The following is a 16,044-nucleotide window of genomic DNA, read 5'->3' as shown; positions in this document are numbered from 1 at the left end:
GCCCCCTTCCTCCCTTCCACTGTTGGGCCTTTAGGTAGCACCTGCAGATAGGGCGTCCGTTGGCCAAAGTTGTCAAGTAATTCATGCAGCAAAGGAAACTGCCTAACCCTGCCGTTGTTCTCCCGCCCCGTCCCCCAGATCTTTACCCGCTTCCAGACTGAAGCGTGCTAATCCCATTTTCAAATAAAACCCTGTAGGCCCCCGAGAGTTCCATTGGATTGGCTTAAATCCTCAGCTCTATCGGACCGGAATTGGGAGTCTCCGTGGTCGTCCTGGGCTTGCTCAGAGCTCGTGGTGCAAATGTTCCCCAGATTTGCCCCGGTTGAAAATTGAGCCCCCGCAGAACTGCGAAGGCTGTTGGCGCTCAATGTATTGCACTAACTTCAGCTCCCCACAAACTTTCCCTTGCCCTCCATGCACTGCTCTTGCAAAATATGTACCTTCTTATATGTGTCCGGCAAGGGGGAGTCCCCAAACTTCTGCCCATTAACGCTCTCATGAAACGCTTCATGGCATGTTGGCAGCTGTTTCTTCCTCATTCATTCAGCTTTGGTTTCTTTTTTCTTTTTTGTAGTGGCCTTCAGGTACTAAAATTCTCTCCTCTCCATAGCTAAAGCATAACTGCAGCTGAGACCAGCCTCTTCTTAGGAATCCTGGTGATAGACAGGCGAACAGACTTTGGCCCTGAAATATTTGGGGTGTGGGGAGTATTGAGAGAACGTTTAGTCCAGTCCTAACCACTGGTCAGAGTTTTGTAACGTGTAGAGACCGAGGGAGATTCTGGAGGTAGAGGTGTGTTCTGTGACTGATCCGGTTTTCCCGGCGCACCTTTGTGCGGCCTGACTGGGAGAAGAAGGGAACGTTATAGGGATCTGTGTCTACTCATAGCACATCACTTCTGCTCCCAGGTTTGAGGTGCCTATTGATTTCAGAGTGAACTGTGAGGACCCATCTGAGAGCTGTCTTAGGCCCTGATGGATCGTCTTTACTTCTGCTACACCCGGGAAAACATAATTCTAAGGGGCTAGTAGGGATTTCAACAGCCCGAGAATCCCTTTCCAGCTCATGATGGGGTGAGGTAGAATTCCCTTTTCCTTTTAGGCCCTGTACTGTAGTCCTTTCACATGCAAAGCTCTCCTTGACTTCAGTGGGAGGTCTGCATGCTAAATGACCTCACGATCAGTCCATTATTTTTCCATTTAATGGCTCCACGTTGGCCAGAGCCTTGGATCGTGCTGTCTTCAACTGAATTATTCATCCTCTAACAGGTAAACCGGCTCAAAACCTGCAGGTAAAAAAATCATTGTGTACAGATAAGTGCTACTGTGCTTCATGGAAAGAGATGTGTCCTGCAAATCCAATGCTAGGCAACAGGCAGTGTGTGGTCCAGACTCTTTGTGTACAACACACGCTGATTGGTTAGCCGCCATCTTCAAACTGACTGTAGAGACCGTCCAGGGCAGGTCTCCTCTGTGGGAAGAAGGATGGGTTTCTGGTTGAGGCCCAGGACTGGGATCCAGGAGATCTGGATTCTGTTCTCACCTCTACCACCGATTCCTTCAATAGTGTGAAGCTGGGCAAGTCACTTAACCTCCAGATGCTTCAGTTTCTCCATCTGTAAAATGGGATACTTGCCTCAGGGAGCTGTTGTGAGGCTTAACTCATTAATATTTGTAAAGTTCTTTGAGCTCCCCAGGTGAATGATGTTGTACAAGGACACATGACGTGAGAAAGGAGGATCTTCAAATCTAGAGCAAGATTTATTTGGGAAACAAGTGACACATCCAGCAGATAGAGAAACATAGGGCTGGTGCCTGGGGTGGCTGTTCCGGGGAAGGCTGGGGGGGCACAGGGGAGCCGGAAATCATAGAGGAAGGGCTGGCTCTGGTGGAAAGAACTTTTCACTAGATTTCTGCTCTCAGGCAGCGTGGCGACTTGTGTACCGCCCCATGGATAGACAGAGCAGGTCTCAGCCAGTCACAGCTGGAGTGGTGTCAGTAGGAATGGAAGAGAGACATTTGGCTTAGGTCTGTAACTTGGACTCTGCAGGCCCTTCTGCGTCGGAGCCGGGAGAGTGGGAGGGTGTGGAGCGGGCAGGAGGGGGTGATCGAAGCCACCTGGAGGTTCTGCTCAGACGCCAGTTTGGAAGGGTGAATCAAAGATCGAGGCAGAAAATTCTGAGGAAGGCTTCACTGAGCTGAGCAGAGGCAGCTCGCCTCTCTGGGGCCAATTCCGTCACCGTCCTGCAGCCAGGGTGGGCTCTTGTCATTAAACCAGTGTGGCTGGGGTGAGGCAGGACGTGGGGAGTCGCATGCCAGAGAGGCCGCCAGTGCAGGGACTCCCTGTTCCTCTGCTCAGCGAGGACTTGCAGCTGGGGGCAGTGGATGTACAACTGGAATGCATCCACAGGCCATTCCCTGCTGTGGAGTAGGGGCACGGGAGACGTGGAGGCTACTCCAGCCGTGAAGGTGGAGTTGCAGCCATGGAACAGGCCTGGGTAGGAAAACATTCCTACCACCCCCACCTCCTGCCCCTGGAGAAACTCCCCCGTTTGCAGCAACTTGACTTCGGTAAGATGCTGAGTAAGTATGTGTGGGACTATTGTACGGTGGCACAAGCATGTGCAGGAACGGGGACTGGAGAACGGTCCTCGGCAGACTTCCCCAACTACTTGCCACTAGTCCAGCCTCCGAGTGCCAGGACGCCTGCACCTTCCCCTTCCTCACCCTCATGACAGCGATTCCAGCACTCGGTGTTTTGCTTGCCAGGTGGTGGCAGTTGGTCACAGTAGCAACACTAGAGCTTTCAGCTGTCCCACTCTGCTTTACCATTCCACCTACGCAAACAGAAACGGATGCAAACCGGACAGGTGGACAGCCAGTGAAGCGGGGAGATAAGCACTTTGGTATCTGCTAAAACTGCTTCCAGGTCAGTTCACGCAAGGAAAACCAAGATGGTGCAGGAGAAGATCTTCTGCCCAGAACACAGTGGGATGTTCTATGTTCGCTGTTCATGGTGACTGCAACAGACCCAGGCCTGGTTTCAAATAGGTTCAGAGATTTTAAAAATATTGTTAGCTGATCTGACCTCCTGCATAACACAGGCCATAAAATTTCACCCAGTAACTCTTGTATATAGACTGGGTTATGATAGAACCAGGCTGATATGCAACTTACTAACTTGTGGGCAAAAATGTCCTACTCTGGATTTAATTTTCAGCCGCTGCTTAAGTCCGTCTTCCCTCAGTTACTGATCTAATTGCCTGTAAATTTGAGGTTTATATGAATTTGCCTGGAAGTTTGCACCCTAGATCTTAAACCCCAGCGCTAATTTTACGCTCCCATAAAGCACTGCTAATGGAACCGAGTCAGAAAATAGCTTCTCCCGTGTCATTGCAGATCAACTGCACCCAGTGTTCAGAAAACTCAAATGGGAGCGGCATTTCTCACAATACCTTTGATCTGTCCGCTCCTTTGAGTGGCCCAATATTGCTGAAAGGGAACCTAATTGGTGACGCCAACAGATTGTGGGGCTAGATCTGGGTTTTACTTAGGATTATCTGCCCAAAAAAGTTGTTAATGCAGAGTTTACTTCCCCAGCACGACTTTGTGTCTCAGCAGAACATGGAGGGTGGCTAAACTTAAACCTCTGCAAACCAGGAAACACAAATGGTCTCCCCTGCAATTCCGCAACCGTATCTCCAGGGCCAGCCCTACCCATACGCAAATGGGGCACCAAATTTCCAGCTGCATGCTGCTCCAGCCCCTGCTCCGCCTCTTCCCCATGACCCCGGCCCTGGTCCACCCCAGCCGCGCCTCTTCCCACCCCTGCTCTGCCCCATCCCCGCCCCCACTCCACCCCTTCCCCAAAGCCCCTGCTCCGCCCCAGCCCTGCCTCTTCCCACCCCTGCTCTGCCCCATCCCCGCCCCCACTCCACCCCTTCCCCAAAGCCCCTGCCTCTTTCCACCCCTGCCCTGCCCCATCCCCGCCCCCACTCCACCCCTTCCCCAAAGCCCCTGCTCCGCCCCAGCCCTGCCTCTTCCCACCCCTGCTCTGCCCCATCCCCGCCCCCACTCCACCCCTTCCCCAAAGTCCCTGCCCCTGCTCCGCCCCAGCTGCGCCCCCACTCCAGCCAGCCTTTCCCCTGAGGACTGCAGCAGGGGTCGGGCTCCCAACACTCACCGGCGGCAGTAAGTAGAGCGACCCGGCCCCAGCCTGCTCCGCTCCGCTGCCGGCGAGTGCTATAGGGCGGCTCCTCCCAGCCCCCCAACTTACGCCTGGGAGCCAGGGGAGCAGAGCAGGCTGGGGCTGGGTCACTTCACTTCCCGCAGGAAGTGGCCAGCCTCCCCCCCACACACACCTGCAGAGGCCTGGGGCCCCACACAGCTCCCCCCATGGGGGCAGCAGGGGGGGCTGCGTAGGGCACCAAAATGGCTCGGGACAGCCCTGTGTAGCTGCTCTGTCCCTTGGAGCTGCCAGCACCATGTGAACCGCATTAACCATCTGGGGAAAAAAACTTGTAAGGAGTGTTGCAGTGATCATGCTAAGTATTCTTCTCCACTTCCCTGGCACGGTACATCTTCAAAGCGTGTGAGAGACGAACTGGAACGACACCTAGGGAATCCATTTGACTTCGGTGTTCTTGGCTCCCAGGCCTGTTCTCAGACTCCTCTGGACTTTAGATAGCGATGTTAAAACTCCTGGATTGCCAAGTAATTGTCTAGAAATACCTGTGACTGAGAGTGCATTGTCTTGGCGTCTCACTGAGAGCTGCAGCTTTCCCGTAGGAAATCTCACCTGACGTGGTATGTGGCCCAGGAAGCGTTGCTCAGTAGATGAGGCAGGAGAAGCTGTAGTGAAGACTGACAACCAGGCCATTGCTCCATTGTTGTTAATCTTAAACTGCTGTAAAATTCATGAAAACTGAGCCTTTCAGGAGCCTCCAGGTGCTTATCAACTGAAATGTAAGCTCCATGATACCTCTGTGATGGAGGTCATTAGGAATCCAGTCTGTCAGGGAAACTGAGGCACAGATAATTGTCTGAAATTGCATGACGAGTCAGTAAACAGAGCTGGGATTAGAACTGGAGACAGCTGATGTGCGATAACCACTAGACCACACTCTCCCTGTTGCTGGTATAAAAAATGCCGCTTACCAACAGTATGGCAGCTGCCACCCTGGAAAGCCGCGTAGGTTTTAAGCCAGCAGGGACCATCCTGCTCATCTAGTCTGACCTGTACCACACAAGCCAGAGAACCTCAGCCACTGCTTTCACTTTGAGCTAGGGTGAATGTTCTAGAAAGACCTCCAGCCTTGACTTAGACTCCAAGCGGTGGAGAACCCACCGCCTCCTGAGGTAAGTTGTTCCAATGGTTAATTACCCTCAGCGCTAAGTGTATAAAAACTCAGCAGTTTAACATATCAGCTGCCTCTTACATGTGCCAAATGCTTCTGCCATTAATCTAGGGTTACCATATTTTAGTTTTAAAAAAGGAGGACACGCCACGGGCCCCCCCCCAACTCTGCCCCCTCCCCTGAACGCTCCGCCCCCTGCTCCTCCTCCTCCCCTGCTTCCCATGAATCAAATGTTTGCGGGAAGCCTGAAATGGAGGCAGCAGGTAAGCTGGGGCTGGGGCGGGGTGTGGCGCGGCCCAGTCCGGCCCCCCTGGCCGAGCAGCTCCCTCTGGCGGCCGGCCGGCCCAGGCCAAGAGGCTCTGGCCCTGGTGTCTCTGGCTCGGCTCGGGCCCTGGGGCACCGGCCCCCGGCCGAGCACCCCCAGCCTGGCTCCCGGCTGAGCACCGCCGGCCCCAGCCCCGTCCCGCTCTGGCCAAGCACCGCCGGCCCCAGCCCTGTCCCGGCCCCGGCCGAGCACCGCCGCCCCCAACCCCGGCCGAGCACCGCCGGCCCCGGCCCCATCCCGGCCCCCAGCCGAGCACTCCCGGCCCCGCACCGTCGGGCCCTCCCTCCCTCCCTATTTTCCCGGATATGTCCGGCCTTTTGGGCCTTTTGGGATTTCCTCCCGGACGGGGATTTGAGGCCCAAAACGCCGGACATGTCCGGGAAAATCCGGACATATGGTAACCCTGCATTAATCTGCTGTGCTGATCAAATCCAGTGCAACTTTTTAAAAAGTGCTTTGGGATTTCAGAGACAGGCCTGCAAAATGCTGTATTTCTGTTCAGTAAGTCTCTCACCTAGAATATGCTGGAGGGGAAGTGCCTTGGGGCCGGTCCCCAGCCCCTAATCTTTTTAATGTGTCCCCCTCACCTTCTGGACCTTGCAAAGCAAGGAGCTGGATACTAGTAATAAGGTAACTTGGTATGGCAAATGCAACCACTGCTGTCTGTTCAAAGTAGGGCTTACCCCGCAGTCCTGACTGCAGACACCTCCTCTGTTGGTGGGGGGATACTGGACAGAAATGAGGCACTGATGGAAAAACAATACTTTTGCCAGCTTGTTTTTTTTGGGGGGAGGGGGAGGAATCTCTCCCACAATTCCACAGCAGGCAAATGCTATAATGCATCCCCTGCCTAGCAGGAGAACTAAGAAACCACATGCAAGCTGAGCTGGGGGAGAAATAAACTTTCTTCTGACAATATCTGTGGCAACTCTTGATCATCCCTCTGTGGCCCCAGCTTGCATCTAGAGGCTGTCTCTCAGTGGCTTCAGTGAGCTTGGGCCAGAGAAAGTGCCTTCAACGTCTAAAATGTTCCTGTAGGCAGAGGAGCTGTGTCTTCTGGGGATACTCATTTCTGCCAATCAGTCCCCATGTGAACCTCTTGTTAGAGGTGTCAACCTCTTCCTTTTCCCTTCCACCAGGTTTTTCTCTCTTGGGCTGGCTGGGTGTGTATTGTGCGCTCTCAGATGATGAGTGGGAAGCCTTTGCCCAGACTGAGGCCCATGGGAGGGTGCCGTGGAATTTGGGACTGATTATGTTTAGGCCTGACTGCTCAGCTGTCCGGCCTCGCCCTCCTAGCTGGAAGGCTTGTCCTTTGTGTTGCATGAACCTGGAATTCAGGAGTGCAGAGTTTCTGATCCGTCCTCTCTTCATTCACAGCTTTTAGCTAGAGGAAGCTTCGTAACTTATCTGCGTTGTAAATGGCTTTGGGCTGAACCCGAGTTAACCTTTTTGAGGCACAAATTTCAAACCTGGTATCCCCTGTGCTCAGTTAGAAATTGAGGGGGAACGTGGTCTAGTGGGTAGAGCACAGGCCTGCAACAGGAGGAGAGAAGAGGTTCTGGTCCCAGCCCTGCCAGTGACCTTGGCCAATGCAGTTCTCTTCAGCGCAGCCATTGTGCCATCTGTAAATGCAGCGGCTTGCCTGCCTCCCGGGAGTTTTGGGAGAACTGCTGCTTGCTTGCAAAGCACTTTGAGTTCCTCGGATGGAATGCAGGATGGGATACGTAATGTGTTAGCTTGTGAACGCATCAGCTGTGGTTCTAATTCTTTGCAGTGTGGCTGCTGTGTGTGCAGAGTAAATCTGCTTCATGGCATTTCGGTTTGTGTTTATTACTAAATGTCATGGCACAGATTTCACGTATAAACTACCCATCACCTCCTCTTCCCCATTAGGAGTTGGCAGCGCAATTTGCCTCGGGACACTTCTCTGTTTTGTGGGGAGCCCAGACTTCAGCCCAAAGGACAGACACCCACTGGCTGAGGCCAGAAATGCACCCTGCAGCCTTGCTCGTGACTGCAGGGGGCGGAATGGGGCAGCAGCTGGCAGAAAAGCAATAGCCCCCTTGTCTGTCAGGGAAGGTGCTTGCACCTACGCAGTTTGGGTTGTGTATTTTGGTGCAAATTCTGTGGTGCTCTTAGCCGCCATGGCCAACTGCCAGGACCCCATCTAGTGCAGTCCTGCTGGCCTTGGTGCATGGGGCCAGGGGGTGGGGGTGTGTGCATGGTGTGTCCTCGCTGTAATCCCTAAAGTGGGCAAGTCACACAATCTTTTCCAGTATACTGCGGTTCCCCTTTGAGTCTGAAACACACCAAGACAAACCAGACTCTTAGGGTTAATTGTGTATGTTTACACCCTAAAATAGGACAGTTATGACTTGGTGCAGTCAGCGGATCTGCAGTGTTCTCATAGATGGGGAAATAGTCAATAGGCAGCCCACCAGCTGTGGGTCATAGTGGTACGTAACTCCCCGGCCAGTCAGTAATGGCTCCAAACGCTAACCTAAGGGGGCCAGGACTTGGTCAACAAGGTCCTTAGAAAGCAACAGAGGGTCCTGTGGCACCTTTAAGACTAACAGAAGTATTGGGAGCATAAGCTTTCGTGGGTAAGAACAAGTGAAGAAGTGAGGTTCTTACCCACGAAAGCTTATGCTCCCAATACTTCTGTTAGTCTTAAAGGTGCCACAGGACCCTCTGTTGCTTTTTACAGATTCAGACTAACACGGCTACCCCTCTGATACTTGACACCATGCAAGGTCCTTAGCTGGGCAAAGAGCTCTGAGCCTCAGAGCTATGCCTAACTTCCCCAAAATGGAGCAGATTGAAACACTGTCACTAAGGCCCCAGCATGCAATGCTGCCATCTTGGTTAGAGCAGCCCACAGAGACCGTGGGTGCCAGCAAGCAGTGGGGCCTGACTCCCTGTATCGAGGAAGAATTGCATTCTGGGACTTGTAGTCTCCAGGGGTCCTGTCTCTCTCTTAGAACTTTTGGGCTGCTCTATGGGCCATCTTGCACACACCCCCTCCCCCCAGGGCAGGTAAACATTCAGTGTGGTGCCTGGTGGAGGATGCAGCTGTGTGGAACCCACTAACTCTGATGTACTGCTGACTTTCCCCACAGGCAGAGAAACTAAAGGGCAGAAGTGCTTCCCCATCCCCCAGCTCTGTGTGGCGCTAACTCTCTGACTTCCTTGCTCCCTTTAGTCCTCATCCAGTGAAGCCCATAAGTGCTGCCGTGGCAGAGGTCTCCGGGGAGAAGAAGCAGCACAGGTCCACCCTGACCACTGCCCTGAGCAGCGGCCTGGAAAAGCTGAAGACCGTCACCACGAGTAGTGTCCAGCCAGTGACCCCTTCATCGCAACTGGAGAAAGTGGAGTCCAAGAAGCTAAAGGTAGGGTCACCGCCACTGACCAGTAGCACGTATTCTCCTCCCGCACCGATTTGTGTCTCATATTGGTGCTTAGTTACAGTGGTGATTGGAGGCCTAGAAATACCTAGCAAAGATCCCGTTGTGTGCGAGAACCCGTTACACCACTGAATCAGCAGAGCTGCCGATACCACCCTAGACTCCAGCCACCAGTCCCTGTTCTAAGCACTGGGCAGGACCCTGCTCTGATTCGGGATGATGAGCAAGTTATCCGCTCTTTCCCCTTCACCGTCTGGACTCTGCCGTTTCCTTGTCTCTCTCCTGCTGAGCTGGGTTTCACAGAGCATGTTCAGCCGTACGGAACCAGCAGGGTAACTACAAGACGCTGCACTGCCTCTCAATTTACAATCTCAGGGAAAATCTAAGGCCATGTTGTCCATAGTGCAGGTGGGTGCATCCCTCCCAGCCCTGGTAGACAAACTCACGCTAGCTCTGTTTGAACTAGCGTGCTAAGACCAGCAGTGTGGGAGTGAGGCATTGACGGTGGCTTGGGCTAGCCACCCGAGTCCAAGCCCGCCTGACCCCATGTCCAAGCTCAGGTGGCTAACCCGTGTCTTCGCCAGCGGCGAAACATCCAGACTGCTGTTCTTAGTGTGCTAGTGCGAGTCTCGCCGTGCTGCGTAGACATATCCCAAAGGGTTCTGCCTGCTGGTGAGGGTGGGAAGGAAACACTTCCTGGAGCACTGGCTCTGCTATGCTGGCTGGCTGCATTCAAAAGCCAGTGTGTGCTGACGGGCAAACCACAGAGTCTCTTTGCTGAGTTCATGGTTGCTTTCCTCTCTCTTTCCTATGCCTATTGCAATTCCTTGCTCTTTGCTTCCCCCAATTCCAGTTCTCCAGCCTGTACTGTGTGTACGTTGCTGTGTCAGCGCAGGGGGCTGGACGTGGATGGCTTCTCAAGGCCCCTTCCAGCCCTACACTTCTGTGATTCACACGTACACAGAAATGCCACCATGTCACCATCACGCTCAAACACCCCCGCTGATGCTCCCTGTGCATCTCCGGATCCAGCCAGCAACCACCTGTCTTAAATTCTTCCACCCCCAGCTCGCAAATCTTATCCGTGTCTCCCGGGTGCTCATCTACCTGCAGTCTCCTCTCCATCCCTTCACTGCCTCCTCGCAGCTCCCTCACTGTTCAGTCTCCATTACACCCAGGGTCTCTGCTCTACACTGAATTTGTCACCCTCTTACAATCTAGCCCTATAACTGTACAGTGCTTTAATACGCCACTTACACGAAAGCTGCTATGCAAAATACACAGACCCTAAAACATGCATCGATTATTTTCTCGTGCACACATATCAGTCTGAGTCGCAAGCTGGATTCAGTTCCTTACCGTGCATACAGTTTGCAGGTGTATTTTGCAAGGTACAGAGAGGGTCTCACTTAAGCTCACCGGGTCTGCTTCCTTTTGTTCCTGCTGTAGGATGCTGCTCTGCCGGACCAGTCTGCCAAGTATTATCACCTAACCCACGATGAACTCATCCAACTGCTGGTGCAGAGAGAGAAGGAGCTGAGCCGGAAGGAGGAGCACATCCATGAACTGGAGAACTACATTGACCAGCTGCTGGTGCGCATCATGGAACGGTCTCCCACCCTCCTTCAGATCCCCCTGGAAAAAAACACGACCAGCAAGTAACCTCTGCTCCGAGATCTCCTTGGCGTCACTTGCCCACAGCACTCCTGGAATAAACACGCCAAAGACACCGGATTCTGCCCCTGCACACACTCTGTCCCCACCTCTTACAAGTAAAACCCAAGAGGGCTTTGGTGGCCCATACAAATGCGCAGAGAGTCTTTCAGTAAAGACTAGCTGTATCACCTAACAAATGTGCTCTAGTTCCAGGAAACGATCTCATCGGGGCATAGAACACTGCAAAGCCCCGCCCAGGAACTGGACTTCTCCCCCACGGCCTGGCAGCATGGTTCAGGAACATCTCCTCCCAAAGCCGGAAGGAGTCCATGGAACTGGACGCCTGAGAATTGGAAATGTGCCATCTAGCCCCTGACTTCAAGCTACCACCCCTGCCCGTGTTCCCAAATGACCCTGGTCTATCAGAAATGGGGTGTCCTGGCTTGCTAAGAAAGTTCTCTGAATCGCTGCTGCTGCTGCCACAGCTGAGGAACCTTACGTGTGACACCGGAAAATCACAAGTGTGTGGCTCTTCCCGTCTTGCTGTGCATGCCAGTGAGGCAAGGGGCGAGAGGGAGGTCTAGCTTCACCTCTCTTCTTGTATTTCGATGGGAATCGTTTCTTTGCCAGCCCAAAGGAAAGGGTTCCCCACCCAATTAGCAAGCTCCTCTCTGAGCACTAAGTCCCTGGAGATGAGACAAAAAGTGACACTGGTGAAATCGGCTGAGCGTGACTAAGCATGTGTCAGTGCTGGAGCACGAGCTGCGTTGGTAACTTTACTGCACGTTTGCCTCTGTGACAAAACCCACTCTTCCTTACCCAGCTCAGAACAGAACTTCATCCCCGTGGCTTCTGGGGAAGGGACCTGTTGATGTTCATGCAGCATCTGTCCCATAGAACTTCCTTCTCAAAGCCACCCTACCCATCACCGATGTGTATACTGCAGGCACGCCCTGCGGGCTCTTGTTGGCATCAGTCATGGCTGATATTTCTGCACAGTATTATCTCATTAAACACCTCTATCCGTGTTTACAGGGCATGTTTGAAACCACCATGGCCCTTGACGCTACTTGCCTACTTCTTTGTATTTATCTTTTTGTTAATGTGCCTGGAAGATGCCGTAAGGAACAGAAGCTAGAGTGTGACTGCCCAGCCCTGTCTGCGTGCATGACAGCCCATTTAGCCAGACGCCAGACTGATACAATCTATAATAAACTAGCAATTCACCACTCTAAAATACCCCCAGGATTAACATTATGCCTAGGGCCTAGATGTTTCACTGGGCCAGCACTCTCAGGAGGTATCTATGTAGCGCTAGATTTTGGGGCCTCAATGAACAAGCTCCTCGTTGGCTGGTTGGTTTAGTAGCTGCAAGTGTGGTGAGGCCAAAGTCTTGACTATGAGTGGTACACCTGGCACAGTAGAAAACAGCATAGTTGCTGGTTCTGATGTGCACTTGGGCAGGGCCAGAAGTTGCTGTTGTCTTCCATTTTGGTTTTTAGCTCTTGTCAGTTTCTTCTCTCTGTTCCATCAAGGCGTTGGGTGGCGGGTCCTCTTGCAGGTGAAGAAGCGGCCGTGTTATCCCATCGAGTGAGGACAGGGCCTGGCACCTAACTCGACTTGGACTTCAGTGTCCTCAGCCTGGCAAAGGGGCATTGTTTCCACTGGAGCCCCTGGAGTTTTTGCTGGAGCTTTTAAGCCTTTTTCACATTCTTTCACTGTTACCTGTTTAAATGTATTAAAAGCGACTTCGGAAAGTTGTGCCTTTTGTAATAGAATAAGAGCAGTTTCCTGCTAAAATGGTTGATTCTTTAAACCCAACCTGCAGTCCAATGTATTATTGTCCTTACCTAGCCCAGCCTTGCAAAATTCTACTTGCCTGCCAGGCTCAGGTAAGTTGGGGGTGGTTTTGTTTGGTTTTTAAAGCAGATAAAACAGACCATCCTGAGCAAAGGGTGGGCAAGTCGCTTTGTGTTCCGGAGGTGGAACACTTTTATGCAAGGCTGGTGTAATTGACGTTTTCTATAAGGATAGTAATACGGGGTGTATGTGCCAAGGCAAAGGGTGCCTGGGTAAAGCCAGTGCTAGAACCTGTTAGGGAGTCATGCCCAAAGGAAGCGTGAGTCTGCCAGGGAGGAGAGAGCTATTGGAACAGGAGGCAGTATGTTGATGGGAGGAGTGGTTTTAAAAGGGGATCTGATATTACAGTAATTGAGAATTTGTGGCCATATCCAGTCTGTAAAATATCATATAAGGAGGAGGATCTTAGTCCCTTAAACACTGGCCGTGAGCATTTTGGTTCTATTTGCCTTTGTTTCTAATAGGAAAGAAGTCCGGGGTTTGCATTTATCTGCCTGCATTGTTGTTGTTTGTGTGCATGTGTCGCGGGGAGGGTGGGGGTATGTTTATATTGTACAGTTTAGGGTTTTAAGAAATGTATCCAGCTTTTTTCTTCATACAAGTTCAAGTACCAAGAACTTCTCTTTGCACGTACAATCAAAAGGTTCCCCTGGAGTGAGAGCCAGGTCCCTTTCCTGGTTTTATGCCTCTTGGAAAAGGTCTTCCTTTTATTTGAGGAGGAGTTGCATCTAGTGTGGTTTAAGGAGGCAAAATTTGTGTAAAAACAATTGTGCAACTAAACCTACCACACCAGGGTGTGGAAGGGAGGGCATGATCGAAGACAGGCTAGCTGGAACATGGAGGCCTGTGTCAGATGGGTATTGTAAAGGAGGGAAGTCGGTAGTATTTCATCTCTATGAGAATAAATGTGTCCATACTGGCTTTTCGGCAGCCTGTTTATAAAAGATGCCTGCCCCGTTCTGTCTGTCCTCTGAAATATACCTGCTTCCTTGGGGTGGCACAACTCACCGATGGGGGACTGCCATCATTTCACTGTTCTTCCCGTGTACCATGCAGCAGAAACATACGAGACCAGATCATGCTGCCTGGTACCAAACGGTTCCTCCTGTTGGCTTGATCCCTGGACAGCCTCTAGAGCCAATTAATTGCTCTCTTGGATAGTCTTTCTTGTAGAATTTTGTTTGGTCTTCTCATCCTGAGGACTGACTTATTGTAGGTGCTTTCCACACCCACACAAGTGCCAATGTTTTTAAAGAGCTCTCTGCACCCCTATCCGCTGCTTCTTAATCCTTTTATGATTTAATCACATCTTTCTGCCTTAGTCGGTTTTCTGCCTTTTCAAAGCTTGAATGTTTGGCACTTTATCTATTCAAGATAACCTTGAAGAGCTGCATCACAAAGAACTGTACCAGGAAAATGGACTTGTTTAACGGGAAACGTGTTTCCTTTCCTCCTCCCTCTGTATGTCACTGCTGTGGGATTGAACCCCATAGACCACCTTGCACCAAAAGAATCCACTCAGTGAAAAGTTGTACGTAGCTGAAAACGCTGCCAAGCGAATATAGTAGCTTTAAAATGTCCAAGCCTTGATTCTACACTAGCAGGGATACTCTGAGAAACCACTTGGGAGATTTAGCGTTCCTGGTGGAGCAGATACTGCATGGGCAGCACGACATCTGAGTTAACCAAAGTTAGAGTGTGGGGAGTATGGCACAAACCTAATGATGGTCATGGCTAAGAGGGTGTGGTCCATCCCTCCCCTGTTTTGGGTGTCATCGAATTGACCGTTAGAATGTTCAGAAGTCAGGCATTTGTGATTGAACTTGGCTAGGGAAAGGCATCCTTGAGGAGAGGTGTCTTTGGTAAGTCCACTTACTGTTTTGTCCTCCATTTCTCCACTGCCTTACAAATCTTTCTCCCCAAGTGATTATGCACCACATAACGGAGCAGAGAATTTTAAATATACCACAAGTGTCCAGAGAACTTGGTTAAAACCAGAGTGGCTATTTAATTAACTTCATCTGGTACTAAAAAAAAAAAATGTATTGGAGAGTCTGATGTGAAGATTTTAAAATGTAGATGTCTTACAGAAAGGACGCAGAGGAGAGATGTATTTGTTCTAAAAACGATTGATGCTCCTGTCCTGTATCCGTATTTAAAGGAGGTGGTTGTGTAAAAACAAGGAGTTGAAAGTATGTCATTGTCCCTATGTACCAATCTAATGCTGGAACCCTCTTGGTGAGGGTTCGTCACTACAGGTGAGATGACTTTAGTATATATAGATCACCTTCCGCTGTCAACGGTGTGGCTGTTTATTCAGTTTGAAACAAAGCCATTCCCGTAACTGTGTCTCTCATCCCAGTCTAGTAGGCCTCTTCCCCACACAAACTGCTTTGCAAGGTTTTTCTGCAGATGTGCAGCTGATTGCATTTATGCCGTGCTTTGTTGTCAGCCCATAGGGTCAGTAAACTTTTTTTTTAAAGGACGCCCATCAAGCAGTCTGTTTCTTTATTTTCTCTTCCGGCCAGGGGTGAAGGGGGTACAGAAGAGATGTCCAGTGATGACCTTAAACTGGAACAAACCTGAAGGGATGTGGACACTGAAAGTGTCTTGTAAACCCAGTCTATTTGAGTTGGATGATCTTGTTTATAAAAAAAAAAACAAAAAAAACGGTATGTTCTGTGCTATAAACGTGTGTTGGAAATGCACCCAAAAAACCAGGGTTCAGACTGTTCAAATCTGGGGGGGTATGTTGATTTCCCTATTCTTCACAGAGTTGGAAAGTGTTCTGCTTATGTTTCTTGATTTAATAGTTGCAACTAATGTTTATAAAGAGCTTATTTACGTTTTAAGCACTTTAAAAAAATAAAAATTGTTCAAACTGTTCCTAGACACGTCTGATTTACTGATGAGCAGGGCCGTGCTAATTAATAATAATAATAATAATAATGGAGATATCCCATCTCCTAGAACTGGAAGGGACCTTGAAAGGTCATCGAGTCCAGCCCCCTGCCTTCACTAGCAGGACCAAGTACTGATTTTGCCCCAGATCCCCAAGTGGCCCCCTCAAGGATTGAACTCACAACCCTGGGTTTAGCAGGCCAATGCTCAAACCACTGAGCTATCCCTCCCCCCCCTTGGGAACTGAGTGATCGGTTAACTCTTTTATTTCCTGAAATAGAATGATGGTCTCCTTTCAGTTTCTCTCTTTAGGAGTCGGGTCCGTTATTTTTCATTCACACAGAGGTCCCTGTGCTTCAGGAGCAGCATGTCTGTATCGATCACAATTTAAACCTGCGCACTTATAATGGTGCACCCTTACATAGTGCAGTTCATCTGTAGATCTCCAAATGTTTTTGCAAAGGGAAGGCAGGATCACTAATCCCATTTTTATGGGCCAAGACATGAAAATGGAGAAAGCCCGAGTGACTTGCTCAAGGTAA

At 50.9% G+C, this 16,044-nt stretch overlaps 1 protein-coding gene across 3 annotated transcripts in view; it reads left to right on the top strand.

Moving 5' to 3' along the window:
* The window catches only part of RAB11FIP5 (RAB11 family interacting protein 5), a 114,239-nt gene extending 98,752 nt beyond the window's left edge, over nucleotides 1–15,487 (top strand). For all 3 annotated transcript variants that reach the window (XM_054029576.1, XM_054029575.1, XM_054029577.1), the window contains 2 exons: nucleotides 8,884–9,070; nucleotides 10,535–15,487. In XM_054029576.1, coding sequence (XP_053885551.1) covers nucleotides 8,884–9,070; nucleotides 10,535–10,747 — 400 coding nt within the window. In that variant the 3' untranslated portion in view covers nucleotides 10,748–15,487. The remainder of the gene's footprint in view (nucleotides 1–8,883; nucleotides 9,071–10,534) is intronic.
* Nucleotides 15,488–16,044: the final 557 nt, after the last annotated feature.

This window comes from Malaclemys terrapin, chromosome 5, assembly GCF_027887155.1.
Source record: "Malaclemys terrapin pileata isolate rMalTer1 chromosome 5, rMalTer1.hap1, whole genome shotgun sequence".
NCBI lineage: Eukaryota > Metazoa > Chordata > Testudines > Emydidae > Malaclemys > Malaclemys terrapin.
The sequence above is the reverse complement of the archived record's forward strand: the minus strand, read 5'-3'. Positions and strand labels throughout refer to the sequence as shown.